This window comes from Onychomys torridus, chromosome 2, assembly GCF_903995425.1.
Source record: "Onychomys torridus chromosome 2, mOncTor1.1, whole genome shotgun sequence".
Taxonomy (NCBI): Eukaryota; Metazoa; Chordata; class Mammalia; order Rodentia; family Cricetidae; genus Onychomys; species Onychomys torridus.
Window position 1 is genome coordinate 159,924,709 of NC_050444.1, and position 14,564 is coordinate 159,939,272.

Here is a 14,564-nt window from a genome sequence, read left to right on the forward strand (position 1 = left end):
AATGATGACAAGGAAAATTTATGTACATATTTAATGCATGATTTCTTTCTTACTTTTAAAAAACAGATTTATTTACTTACTTGTGTGTGTATGTCTAGGGGGCATGTATGTGCACATGTAAGGCTACATCCCATATGCCCCTGCACCACTCTCTCCCTGAATCTGGGGCTTAAGTTTTCTAGACTAGCAGCCAGAAAGACATAGTTTTCTCTTTCTACTCCTCCTAGAGCTGAGGTTGCAGACGATTCTGAAGTGCCCTGTCTACTATGCGGTGTTGGGTTCCATACCATTTCCCCACATTGCACAGTAAATGCTCTTAACTACTGAGCCATTTCTCCAGTCCCCTATTAATAAGTAATTTCCTTTGTTTTTTGAGACAAATTCTTGCTGCTTAGCCTAGGCTGGCCTTGCACTCACTATGTAGGTAGCTCAGACGGCAAACATGACAACCTTCCTGCCATCATCTCTGAGGCACTGGAATTACAAGCATGTACCACTATATTTGGTCTAAATATTTTCAAGTCCATGAAATAGGCCTTGAGTTCCTTATGTAGCTGAAGATGACCTCCTACCTCCACCTCCCAAGTGCTGGGAGTACGGACAGGTATGGGCTGCCATGTCTGGTTCATATATGTATGTTCGTTGAGACAGGGTTTTTTGTGTAGCCTTGGCTGTTCTGGAACTAGTTCTGTAGACCAGGCTGGCCTCGAACTCCTAGAGATCTGTAGTTGTACTTTCTTGTTGGGACCACCAGCCTCCAAACATTGACATAGAGGCTTATTATTATGAAAGTTTGGCCTTGCCATGTGGTGGTGGCGCACACCTTTAATCCCATCACTCAGGAGGCAGAGGCAGGTAGATAGATCCCTGTGAGTTTGAGGCCAGCCTGGTGTACAGAGGGAGTTCTAGGACAGGCTCCAAAGCTACACAGAGAAACCCTGTCTCAAAAAACTAACCAACCAATCAAACAAACAAAAACTTGGCCTTAGCTTAGGCTTTTTTCTAATTAGTGATTATTACTTAATTAACTTGTTTTTACTAATCTACGTTCTATCATGTGGCTTGCCTTCCTATCCTCTGTCCCAAATGTTTTTCTACATCCCGTTGGTGTCTCTACCCTCTTCCAGAGTGCCCTCTCTGCCAGTTCCACCTATACCTCCTTACCTCCTGCCCAACTATTAGCTGTTCAGCCTCCTCCTCCCCCCTCCATTCTCTGTGTAGCTTTGGAGCCTGTCCTGGAACTTGTTCTGTAGACCAGGCTGGCTTCTGCCTCCCAAGTGCTGGGATCAAAGGTGTGCGCCACCGCCTGCCAGACCTAGTGCATATTTTGAAAGAGCTAAAGGCGAGGAGTTCAGATCTTCTTAACACAGGGAAATGACAAACATTTAAAGAGACAGAAATGCGCTGGGTGGTGGTAGTGGCGGCGGCAGCGGCGGCACATGCCTGTAATCCCAGCACTCAGGAGACAGAGGCAGGTGGATCTCTGTGAGTTCGAGGCCAGCCTGGTCTACAAAGTGAGTTCCAGGACAGCCTCTAAAGCTACAGAGAAACCCTGTCTCGAAAAACCAAAAAAAGAAAAAGAAAAAGAGAGAGACAGAAATGCTAACTACCTGATTTGATGATTGTATATTGTGTGCATGTGTCAAATTGTCATACTGTGTCTCGTAAATATATGCAATTATTATGTTAGGTTAGAAATTGGGGACTGAGGATGCAGCTAAGGGGTACAACATGTGCTTAGCATTGTCTGAGACTCAGGGTTTGATTCTCAACTTCACAAAGCTTTCAAGTTTTATTTTTATTATTTTTAATTATGTGTATGTCTGCATGTGGGTATGTGCACACAAGTGTAGATATTCACAGAGACTAAAGGGATTAGTTCCAGGCAGTTGTGAGCTGCTTGATATGGGTGCTAGGAACTGAACTCAGGTCCTCTTGAAGAGAATTTTCTTTGGGCCACCAACCAGCTCCCAAATAAAGACACAGCGACTTATTATTAATTATGAGTGCTCAGCCTTAGCTTAGGCTTGTCCCACTAGCTCCTTTAACTTCTTTTAACCTGTTTCTATTAATCTACATTTTGCCTCAGGCTTTTTACCATTTTTTCATTCTGTATGTCCTTTCTTCCTGCTTCCTCTATGTCTGTCTGGCTGGCTGGCTCCTGGTGTCTTCCTGGCATCTCTTTTTCTTTCTTCCTTTCTCTTGAGCCTAAATTCTTTCTTTCTTACTCTCTGCTTTAAAGTCTCACCTATGCCTCCTCCCTCACTATTGGTCACTTAGCTTTTTATTAGACCAATCAGGTGCCTTAGACAGGCCAGGTAAAAACAGCAACATCTTTACCTAGTTAAACAAATGCAACACATCTTTAACATAGTTAAACAAATGTAACACATCTTTGCATAGTTAAACAAATATTCTGCAACAATGTGCTCTTAACCAGTGGGCTGTCTCTCCAAGCCCACAAATAGCTTCATCAGAACACAGCCAGGCTCACTCTTTTGTCTAGCCTCTGAAGTTGTAACATTTAACATTCATAGTATCATCTGCAAAGCCAGAAGTGTTTACAGTGTGTTCTTTAGGGCAAAGTTCACCAACCAGTAGTCCATCACCTCTAAATGCTCACAGCATTCAGTAGATGACCACCCCATTTCATGTGCTTTCTCTGCTTAAACCTAGAGGTCCAAGACACCACAAAGGAACAAAGCTCCTGGCCCTCTGAGCTTATAGCTACAAGGCTGTGTTCACAGAACTCTTCTTCGGCACAGGTACCATCTTAGCAATTGATGTCAAGAGTTGCTTGATTCTACCTCTGTGAAGCAGGTTAATACCATCCCCACATTCCAGGGAAGAAACCAGCTGGAAGAGCAGGCTGTGGCCCCACCCCACCAGCTCTCTCAGGCTCCTGAGAGCTTGAGCGCTGCTGCTCCCCCGCCCACCGCCGCACAGCTTCGCCGGCACGCCTCCTCACTCGTTTCCGCCTCCCTAATTTTTGCCATTCTGATGAAGGTAAAATGCTCTCTCATAATGTCACTTTGATTTGCATCTCTCTGATACCTACTGAGTTGGAGTATTCCTAGAATCTGGCCTCTTAACTGTTAATTTGCTTCTTGAAATCAAACTAGTATATTTTCTAAACAAGGCAAAAAAAAAAAAAAGGTTTTAATAGACTCAGATGAGAGCTGAGAGACAGCTTAGCTGGGTACAGTGACACATCTTCGTCATCCCACATTCCTCAGTGAAATGGGAGGCTCATGGGCCAGCTAGCCTGGAGGACTCTGCCTCAACAAGGTGGAAGTGAGAACTGACCTTAAAAATTGCCCTTTGACCTACACACACACACACACACACACACACACACACACACATACACACGGAAGGAGGGAGGGAGGAGCTGGGTATGGTGGCACATACCTTTAATTCCAGCACTCAGGAGGCAGAAGCAAGTGGATCTCCAAGTTTGAGGCCAGCCTGGTCTACAGAGTGAGTTCCAGGACAGTCAGGGCTACAGAGAGAAACCTTGTCTTGAAACCACCCCCACCCCCCAAAAAAAGAGAGAAAGAAAGAAAGAATTTCTTCAATAAATGGCATTTGGCACTTAAAAAAAAAAAAAAGGACAAACTTCAAAAAATAGAAAAAGAAATAAAAGAAAGATATAATAAAAAAAAAAGAGAAAGAAAACTGCATAAATACAATAATATGTGAAGATGACTGGCTATATACCTGTGATCTCAGCTCTCAGGGAGTCTGAGACAGGAGCACCAGCCACCTCACTGTCCCTGATATGTGTATTTTACCACTTAAAATGAAATAATTGATATAAATGTACCTCTGCCCAAAATACCCAATGTTAACAAGACCCAATTATTAAAGTGTTAAATCCACAATGTTGTAATAACAGCACTTCTTTGTTGTGGGATATCTGTACACAGTATGAAGATGTGTTGCTATGACTGGTGTAATTAATAAAAAGTTAAACGGCCAATCACTAGTCAGAGAGTATAGTCAGGACTTCCAGGCAGAGAGCACTCTGGGAAAAGAAAGGCAGGGTCACCAGCCAGACTCAGAGGAAGCAGGATGGGCAGTACAGAGATGAGGTCATGCCACATCATGGAATGTAGATGACTATATATGGATTAATTTTAAGTTATAAGTGCTTGTTGAGAACAAGCCTAAGCTAAGGCTGAGCTTTCATAATTAATAAAAAGTCTCTGTGTCATTATTTGTGAGCTGGCAGTCCCAATGAGAAAGCATTGCTACACTTCTTGGTGATGGACTGAAAGCCATAGGTTAACTGTTCACTGCTTTACCTCCAGAGTAGTGATAAAGAACTGGGGCTGTAGCTAAGGGGCAGAGCACTTTGTCTCCAATGTAGAACACCCCAGGTTCAATCCCCGGTAACACCAAAAGCAAGCAAGCAAGCAAGCAAGCAAGCAAGCAAGCAAAAACTAGTGATGACTATAAAAGCTGTCTGAGATTTCTGCAACAGTTGCCACAGGTCATAAAAACACACTGGATTAGAGCCAGTAAGATGGCTTAGTGGGTAAGGGTGCCTGTTCGAAGTCTGATATCTTGAGTTTCAATCCCACAGACCCACATGGTGGGAGAGAATCCATTCTACAGGTTCTTCTCTCATTTCCATATGTGTGCAGTGGCATGTCCAGTCACACATATGCAAAATAAATAAATGGAAAAAAAATGAAAGAAAATTCCTAGGCTTTCTCTTAGGGGCAAAGTAATATGGCTCATTCACTATATTCATAATGGAATCAAATTCTAACTTCCAATTAGATGTTAATGAAGGTGAAAATGTGTTTTTCCCCATCCAAGACCAAGAACTCCTGACTTTATACAGATAGGTGTTTTGAGGGTGGACCCCAGATTAGACGGTTGTGTCAATGCCTCAGAACGCTGTCTAACTCGGAGAAAATTCTGGATGAATGGCAGCTCACAACAAAAACTGGCTTGGGAGGCATGCAGCTCAGTTGATCGAGTGCTTGCATGCACAAAGCCATGAGTTTAATCCCCAGTATTGACAATAGTGTGAAAAATATTACATTTCTGTATCATAATGTCCAGATGTCCATTTCCTGGTTTCCAGCCTGGGATGCAATGAAGTGCTTTTCGTATTTTGTAACTGATTAACCAGGTAGACATTTGACAAGCCTGGTGGGAATGGTGCTGGTTTTCGACAAGATGGGTAAACTGGAAAAGCCCAGGAAGCATGGCAATTGAAGTTAATATTTTCTTATTAATCTTTCACCTGTGAGTAGGTTGGTGGACTGCTTTCTGAAAACCAGCTTTGTGGGTAGCAGAGCCCATAGTTTAGATGCAATTTCTCATTTGCAAGGGAGGAGGCTGTTCATAAGCAAAACCCTGGTGAAATCCATGTGGGGGCTGGGACTTGGCTGTTTCTCAACTGTTAGTGAGGAGAAACAATTTTCAAAATGTGACTTTTCCCAAATGGAAAAATGAAATTTGAGCTTATTTATTAAGACCCCAGTGAGACTGCCTTCTCTAAGAATATTCTAGAAGTGTGTGTGTGTGTGTGTGTGTGTGTGTGTGTTTAAAGATGCATGCTAAGGCATGTGACTATTTGTGGAGGTGTGTGTGTGTGTGTGTGTGTGTGTGTGTGTGTGTGTGTGTAATGAGGTTTATGTTGTCAAAAGGGAAGAGAATTTGCTTTCTAATTTCTTCTCTATTTTATTTAATATTTAAAAAGTTCTATTTATTTATTTACTTGTCTGAGTATGTGTACATAGGGAGGGCATATGCAGAGATCAGAGGCAGCTTGTAAGAACTGATCTCTGCTCCCTCCAGGTCCTGGGGATTGACTTCAAGGTGTCAAGTGTCTTTACACACTGAGTCACCTCACCAGCTGCCTCTTCTCTTTCTAAAGTTTGAACAAGAGCCTCAGTGGTCCTCCAGCTTCTCTTGCAGGCGCGGGAGTTGTGTACCAAGGATGTTTGACCTGGCCTTGGCATTCCTGTGTGGGGTTGTCTGAAGTGGGTGCTTCACAAGGGCCTGTGAAGGTTTAGCCTGCTGTGTGTCTCCATCCTGGGGCTTCTGCCTGGTGCAATGAGCACACCCCACCTGTGTGTGAACAGGGCCCGAGGATGAAACGTTTTCAAGAATCACACTGAGGTCCGGGTTCCATTCCATGTCTTCTCAGGTGGCTCAGAATAACCCAGGACTGCATGGGAGTAAAGAGTAAATTGTCAACGAAGAGTTGAGTTAAGGAAATGGTCTCCATGAAGGAAGCTAAACCCCAACAAAGGAACAAGATCCTGGAAGATAGGTCCAAGAGTTTTCCTTGGACCCTGCTCAGTTTCCTGTGTGTTTTGAAAAATTTCATAACAAAATGGGGGAAAGGGCCAGTAAAATGGCTCAGTGTATAAAGGTGCATGCCACCAATGCTGATGACTCAGATCCCTAGGACACACATGGTGGAGAGAACTGACTGCTGCAAGTTGTCTCTGCCCTACTGTGTGTGTGTGTCCTGTTAAAATGTAAGTGAACAGCACTCTAGTTAAAAAAAAAAGTTTCCCCAAATCCCCAAATTCTCAGATAACTGGCATAATTTCCTTCTAGTCTAATTAAACATAATTAAAAAAATGATCAGGGGTTGGGGATTTAGAACAAGGCCCTGGGTTTGATCCTCAGCTCAAAAAAACCAAACCAAACCAAACCAAAACAACAACAAAAAACCCCAAAAACAAACAAAAAAAGATCGTGCCGGGCAGTGGTGGTACACACTTTTAATCCCAGCAGAGCCAGGCGGATCTCTATGAGTTTGAGTCCAGCCTGGTCTACAACCTGAAATCCAGGTCAGGCTCCAAAACTACACAGAGAAACCCTGTCTCCAAAAACCAAAAAACAAACAAACAAACAAACAAACCAAACCCAACCAAACCAACAATGCAGCCAGCCGGGTACAGGCCCCCAGCTGTGCAGGAGGCTAAGGCAGGAAGATTGACAGCTGCAGGGCAGCAGGGCTGCAGAGTGAGTTCCAGGCCTCCCTTCTCAACACAGACAGAGAGCGGGGCTCCAGCTCAGCACCTGCGAGTGCATATGAAGCTCTAGGTTCAACACCACATGCTGAGGGGGAGAAGGGGTGCTGGAGTCTAACCGCTGGCCCTCATGCTTCAAGAACAAAGGCTCTTAACTGCTGAGCCATCTCTCAAGTCTCTTGTTCTTTGTTTTTTTTTTTGAGACAAAGTTTCTCTGTGTAACCCTGGCTATCCTGGAACTTGCTCTGTAGACCAGGCTGGCCTCAAACTCACAGATCTTCTGCCTCTGCCTCGAGGGCTGGGACTAAAGGCGTGCACCACCACTGCCCAGCTTGTTCATTTCTTTGAACAAAGTCATGCTGGCCTCAAACCTGATGTGTAACTGAAGATAACCTTGAATCCAGATCTCCTGCTTCTGCTTCCTGAATCGCAGGTGGGAACAACTTGCCCAGCTTTTGCTGTGGTTTGGATTATGTCCTTATAAAAATATGTCTAGTGCTGAGTTTGCAGGCCAGAGTAGAATGTTTGCCTAGCATGTGTGAGGCCTTAGGGTCCATCCTCAGTACTAAAAACACTTTTTTCTTTTTTTTTTTTTTCTTTTCTTTTCTGGGACAGGGTTTCTCTATGTAGCTGTCCTGGAACTCTTGCTGTGGACCAGACTGGCTTTGAACTCAGAGATCTGCCTGCCTCCCTAGTGCTGAGATTGAAGGCATGCACCACTACACTTGGCTTAAATGTTTTTTTTTTTTTTTTTCTTTGAGACAAGGTCTTATACCGCCCAGGCTATCCTTAAACACACTGGATAGCAGAGGATAATTTTTTTTTTAAATTTTTAAATGTTTATTTATTTATTTATTTTTAAAGATTTATTTATTTATTATGTACACAGAAGAGGGCGCCAGATCTCATTACAGATGGTTGTGAGCCACCATGTGAATGCTGGAAATTGAACTCAGGACCTCTGGAAGAGCAGTCGGTGCTCTTAACCTCTGAGCCATCTCGCCAGCCCTAATGTTTATTTTTTGTATATATGTTTTGCCTGCATGTATGTGTTCCTCAGATCCCCTGACTGGAATTACAGACAGTTGTGATTTGCCATGTGGACACTGAGACTTGAACCCAGCAGCCAGTGCTCTTAACCTCTGAGCCATCTCTCCACCCTGTGGGTGATCTTGAACTCCTAATACTCCTGCTTCCACCTCCCAAGTGCTAGGATTATAGGCCAGTGCTGCCAGGCTCCAGCCTTGACTTTGAATAGTGGTTTATCAGGCTGGGTGGCTCAGTGGAATAGCATTTGCCTAGCCCATGTGAGGTCCTAGGTTCTATTCCTACCACAACAACAACAACAACAACAACACACAAACACACACACACACACACACACAGAGAGAGAGAGAGAGAGAGAGAGAGAGAGAGAGAGAGAGAGAAAGGGAATATCTACAGATAAAATACAACAGTTAAAAATCAAGATTTTAGAGACTGGAGAGGTGGCTTAGTGGTTAAGAGCACTTACTGGTTTTGTGGAGGACCCCAGTTTGGTTCCCAGCCCCATATTGTAGCTTTCAACAGTCTGTGACTCTAGTTCCAGGGCTCAAATGTCTTCTTTTCACTTCCACACACTTTTCACTTTCACAGGCACCCCTGTGCTGCACAGACACACTTGTAGGCAAAATAATCATACACACAAAACAAGTCTGAAAAAAAAAAAATCAGGGTTTCTCTGTGTAGCCCTGACTGTCTTGGACCTCCCTCTGTAACCAGGTCCTCTGAGTTGGGATGCCTCAGAAGCAGATGTTTCTGCCCCTCAAGTTCTGGGTTTAAAGGCCTGTGCCACCACCACCTGGCTGAAAAAATCCTTTTTTTTTTTTTTTTAAAATATTTATTTATTTATTATGTATACAGAAGAGGGCACCAGATGTCATTACAGATGGTTGTGAGCCACCATGTGGGTGCTGGGAATTGAACTCAGGCCATCTGGAAGAGCAGTCGGTACTCTTAACCTCTGAGCCATCTCTCTAGCCCTGAGAAAATGTTTTTTAAAATTAAGATTTTAGGACTGGTGTTAGTTCCGCAGTTAACAAATGTGTGCTCCTTGATGGGCAGTGGTGGCACACATCTTTGATCTCAGCACTTGGGAGGCAGAGGCAGGAGGATCTCTATGAGTTTGAGGCCAGCCTGGTCTACAGAGTGAGCTCCAGGACACCTAGGGCTACAGAGAGAGACCCTGTCTCAAAAAAACCAAAAAAAAAAAAAAAAAAAAAAAAAAACCACCAAAAAAACCCCCACCAAAAAACAAACCAACAAACAAACAAAAACAAAAAAGGAGTGTGTGCCCTCTTCTAGAAGACCTGTGTTTGATTCCCAACATTCATGTCAGATGGCTCACAACTGCCTGTGACTCCAGTCCAGAAGATCTGATGCTCCTGACCTCCATGAGCACCCACACTGTCTCCTACAAACCCATGCACAGATGTATACACGTTCACATAATTAAGATTAAATAAACCTTTATGAATTTTTTAATAGTCAAGATTTTTAAAAGATTTATTTATTTATCATGCATATAGTATGCCTGTGCACCAGAGGAAGGCACCAGATCCCATTATAGATGGTTGTGAACCACCATATGGTTGCTTGGAATTGAACCTGGGTCCTCTGGAAGAGCAGCCAGTGTTCTTAACCACTGAGCCATCTTTCCAGCCCATTAAAAGTATTCTTGGCCAGGTGGTGGAGGCACACACTTTTAATCCCTGCACTTGGGAGGCAGAGGCAGGTCGATCTCTGAGTTTGAGGCTAGCCTGGTCTACAAAGTGAGTTCCAGGATAGCCAGGGCTACTCAGAGAAATCCTGTCTCACAAACAAACAAACAAAAAACAAAAAACAAACAAACAAACAAAACCCAAAGGGGGGGAAAAGAAAAGAAAAAGAAAAAAGAAAGACTCTATCTCCAAACATAGTTCTTGTTGACTTCATTTTCCTCCTCCCTGTCTCCCTCCCTCCTCCTGTTTCTCCCCCCTTCTCTTTCTCCTCTTTTCTTTCTTTTCCAGCTCTTCTTCTCCTTGGGACCCAAAGGCTTCCACGTGGCAGGCAAGCCACTGCTCAGCTATACCCTTCAGGATATATGTTAGTTAGTTCTTGTCACAAACTAGAGCCATCTGGGAAGAGGAAGCCTCAACTGAGGAACTGCCTGCATCAGATCAGCTTGTGGCTGTGTCTATGGGGACATTTTTTCTCTTTTTGATTGATTGATGATCAGTATGGGAAGGCCCAGCCCACTGTGGATGGTGGTACCCCTGGACTGGTGGTCCTTGGTTGTGTAGGAAAGCAAGCTAAGCATGTCATGGAGATCAAGTCAGGAAGCAGCACTCCTCCAGAGCCTCTGAGTCGGTTCCTGCCTCCAGGTTCCTGCAGATTCCAGCTCTGTGTTCCTTCAGTGATGGACTCTAAGTGGAAGACAATAAACGCTTTTCCTCCTGAGTTGCTTTTGGTCATGATGTTTTCTACAGCAACAAAGAACAGCACTCCACTATTTTGAGGTCTCAGAAATAAAGCAATTCACGTCACCGTGGGGGACACAAAGCAGTTGGGAGATGTCGACACCTATCTGTGCATTCTGGCACCTGGGTGGTACCTGAGTGGCTCTTGGCAACCAAGGGAAGAGGACAGGCTGGCCTTTTACTGATGAGCTGGGAGTACCACTAGATAAACTCCTCCAGGGGAGGAGAGAGCCACCAGGCTGAGGATGTGGGGGTCCGTGACATTTGTCTGGTAAGTAGCCTTACCCAGGCCTCCCAAGAGGGTCTTGGCAGGTCCTCATGGGAACTGAGAGACCAGGGGAGCCCTGAGCTTCCTTTGTGCCCTTTGGAGCAGAAACCAAGTATTTTCTTTCATAACCCAGAAGCTTCATGTCTGAAGAAAGGAAGAGGTGGGTGAGTGAGACTTGGTCAGGTCTGTAGCATGAATCTTAGAAAGTCTTATTAATACGATCAAACCTAAGGCCAGTTATTGGGGTCAGTGCTGGAAGAACAGAGAAGCAGAACAAGCCATAGCTTCCTCACCTCGCCAGTTCTTCAGCTGATCCTGTTTCCTCAGACTGGAAGCCTCTGAGTCCTCATCCAGAATGGATCTCAGCTGAACTGCTGCTCAAAAGCCTATAAGCTTAACCAGCCAAATGCCTCTAGTTTCTGATCTTCACAGCTTATATATCTTTCTGTTTTCTGCCATCATTCCCTGGGATTAAAGGCTCACTTCTTGGGATTAAAGGCGAGTGTCACCAAGCCTGGCTGTTTCCAATGTGGCCTTGAGCTCACAGAGATCTAGAGGGATTTCTGCCTCTGGAATGCTAGGATTAAAGGTGTGAGTGCCACCATTTTCTAGCCTCTGTATCTAGTGGCTGTTCTGTCCTTTGACCCCAGATAAGTTTATTAGGGTGCACAGTATTTTGGGGAACACACCATCACCACAGGTCTGTGGCTGCAGGAGGACAGGATTGAAAAGGAGGCATTGCGGAAGTCAGTCTTTCAAGGGAGGTCTGGTCAAAGTCACTGTCACCTTCCCCAGGCTCCACATTATCCCTTGTCCAGGGGAGTACTTGTGTAGCATGCGCAAGCCCAGGGCTCAGTCTCCAGTACCAGTGAAGAACAGAACAAACCCACTCAGAGCAGGAGCGAGGTCTCTGCCGCCAGCTTGAAGGTCAACAGTAGCTGGCAGTCCGCCCTGGGCTCCTCACTGCAGGGCTTTGTGTACTTTGTGGCATTTGTAGATCTGCAGACAATGAGGGCTATGGAGAAGCTGGGTGGGGTGGGCAAGCTGGAGGAGGCCTGGGTCCTGTGCCAGGAACCACCCACTTCTCATAGCTGCTCAGCGTGGGGCTCAGCTTTGGGACGAGAAGGGTCATGTCTATCCCTAGGCTTGGGAAAGGAAAGTTCAGGAGCTGTAAAGGCCAAGCAGGAATCTCGATCCTAGGAGGAGCTGGAGGAGATTGCGGGAGTGTAGGCTGCCCCCTTCACCCCCCCTCCCCTCTTCCCCCTTCACCCCCCTCCGCCCCGCCCCCCCCAACGCTGATGTAATGCACTTTCCTGTATATCAGCACTGTTGAGGAGAGGATGGCACCAAACGTCAGCCACAGTAGCTTGTTTCTCCTTTCCCAGGTCTCTTGGCCTCTAGCAGCAGATTCATCTGCTTTTGGGGGAATCTTACTTTGGCTACATCGCAGGATTCTCATCCGCTTTGCAAACTAATCAAAAGGCACTAGTGCTGCCCCCTGCTGGGAGCCAGGAGGAGACTCCAGCAAAGGCAGCGGAACTGGGGGCAGGGACGGCAGTGCCAGGTTGTCTCTGGAGAGGGGGTACCTCTCTGGTTCACTTTGAGTTTGAGATAGGTTCTTGGTGCATAGCTCAGGCTTGGCCTCAAGCTCCAGATGTTCTGGCCTCTGTTTCCAGAGTGCTGGGATTGTAGGGCTGTGCCGCCATGCCTGGCTTTACCCTGGGTTTTGAACGCAGTGGGTAGGGGAAGAGTAGGCAGTTGAATCTGGCAGGTGGCAGGCTCGGCTCAGATTATGGGCTAGGGAAATGAGGGCAGTTCTCAATCTGTGGGTCATGACCCCATTGGGTGGAATGACCCTTTCACAGGGGTCACCTAGGTCCATCAGAAGACACAAATACTTACATTACAATTCATATCAGTAGCGAAATTACAGTTATGAAATAGCACTGGAAAAAATAGCACCAAAAATAATTTTACAATTGGGGGTCACCACAACATGAGGAACTGTATTAAAGGGTCGTAGCATTAAGAAGGTTGAGAACATTCTTTGCTAACCTATTCTGGAAGACTGAGGGCCTTGGCAGTTGATCTGATTGGCACTCTAGCCTTGGCTCTCAATTCATTTGACATTCAAGAACCGGAGGCCTAAGCGACAGTGGCCTCTGATGGAAAACTAGTGTCCTTTCTTATCATTTTTGTCTTAAATACTTTACTTATTTGCTCTCATGTGTATGAGTGTTTTGCCTGCATGTCTGTAAGGACACCAAATGCATGCAGTGCTGACAGGCACAGATTTTCCTGGAACTGCCCTGCCATGTGGGGGTTGGGTACTCTTCAGGAGCAGCCAGTGCTCTTAACCACTTAGCCAGCTCTCCAGCCCTTTGTTTTTGTTTTTGAGACAGAATTTCTCCATGTAGCCATGACAGGCCTAAAGCTCAGATTCTTCTGGCCATAGCCTCTGAAGTACTGTGATTAGAGGTATATGCAGGCACACTTGGATCAATTACTTAAAATATAACTTTAGGGCTGTAGAGATGGCGCAGAGGTTAAGAGCACTGGCAGTTCTTCCAGAGGTCCTGAGTTCAATTCCCAGCAACCACATAATGGCTCACAACCATCTATAATGAGATCTGGTACCCTCTTCTGGCGTCCAGACATATATGCAGGCAGAACATTGTATACATAATAAATGAAACTTTAAAAAGTATATACAATATACACATAGGAATTCACATACTTTTCTTTTTTTTTTAAGATTTATTTATTTATTATGTATACAGTGTTCTGTCTGCATGTATGCCTGTATGCCAGAAGAGGGCACCAGATCTCATTACAGATGGTTGTGAGCCACCATGTGGTTGCTGGGAATTGAACTCAGGACCTCTGGAAGAACTGTCAGTGCTCTTAACCTCTGAACCATCTCTCTAGCCCCCACATACATTTTCTACTGGGGATCAAACACATGTACATACCATGGAGCCACACACTGAACCAATGAGCTACATCTGAAGCCCTCTACTTGAAAAAAGAATTAAGTCTCTGGCTGGGAATGTAAAGCAGTAATGTGATAGTCTCACATGTGCAAGATACTATGATCTATTACCCAGCACTAAAAAACTTAATTAAAATATGAGCACATTTCAGAGATTTTTATTAAATGTTGCCTTCAGTTCAAAAGAGAGGTCCCCAGAGTAGATACAAATACAGGCAGTCCAGAATGTGGAAATGAATTCCCTAAATGGATGCAAAACTAGACCAGAGCCACAGATCAGCAACCAACTGCACTCTACCTGGGTATAATTTACTTAAAAAAAAAAAAAAAAAAAAGACATTTTTTTTTCATGTAGCCCAGGCTGGCCTTAAACTTGTGTAGAAGAGAATGATTTTTAACTTCTGATTCTCCTGCCTTCACCTCCCAAGAGCTGGGGTTATAGGTACTTATGAGCAAGCCTGGTGTTCTGGAGTGCTGGGGATCCATTCCAGGGTTCCATGCATGCCAGATAAGAATTCTACCAAGGGAGCCCTAACCCTACTTCACATTTTTCTGGCTAAGAACAATTTTCACAATGCTCAGAGTTCTGTAGCTCCCAGTGATAGTTCACAGATAATGAAAGAAGCACCTTCTAGAGAACATCCAGTTTTTTTGCTGAAGAAACATAGTAACTTGTTGGGTCTACTCAGGAGCCTTTCAATTGTCCCTTTACACTTGTTATTCTAACACACTTAGTCAGCCCTGCCACAGTGACTCCTGACTTCCTCCCTAGAGGAGCCACTATCTGCACGCCCAAATGC

At 44.8% G+C, this 14,564-nt stretch overlaps 1 protein-coding gene across 1 annotated transcript in view; it reads left to right on the forward strand.

Annotated features, from left to right (window-relative positions):
- Positions 1-10,749: 10,749 nt before the first annotated feature.
- Positions 10,750-14,564, forward strand: part of C2H1orf127 (chromosome 2 C1orf127 homolog) — a 32,940-nt gene continuing 29,125 nt past the window's right edge. Inside the window, exon 1 of the mRNA XM_036177400.1 lies at positions 10,750-10,775. Within this exon, the coding sequence (XP_036033293.1) occupies positions 10,750-10,775 (26 nt within the window). The remainder of the gene's footprint in view (positions 10,776-14,564) is intronic.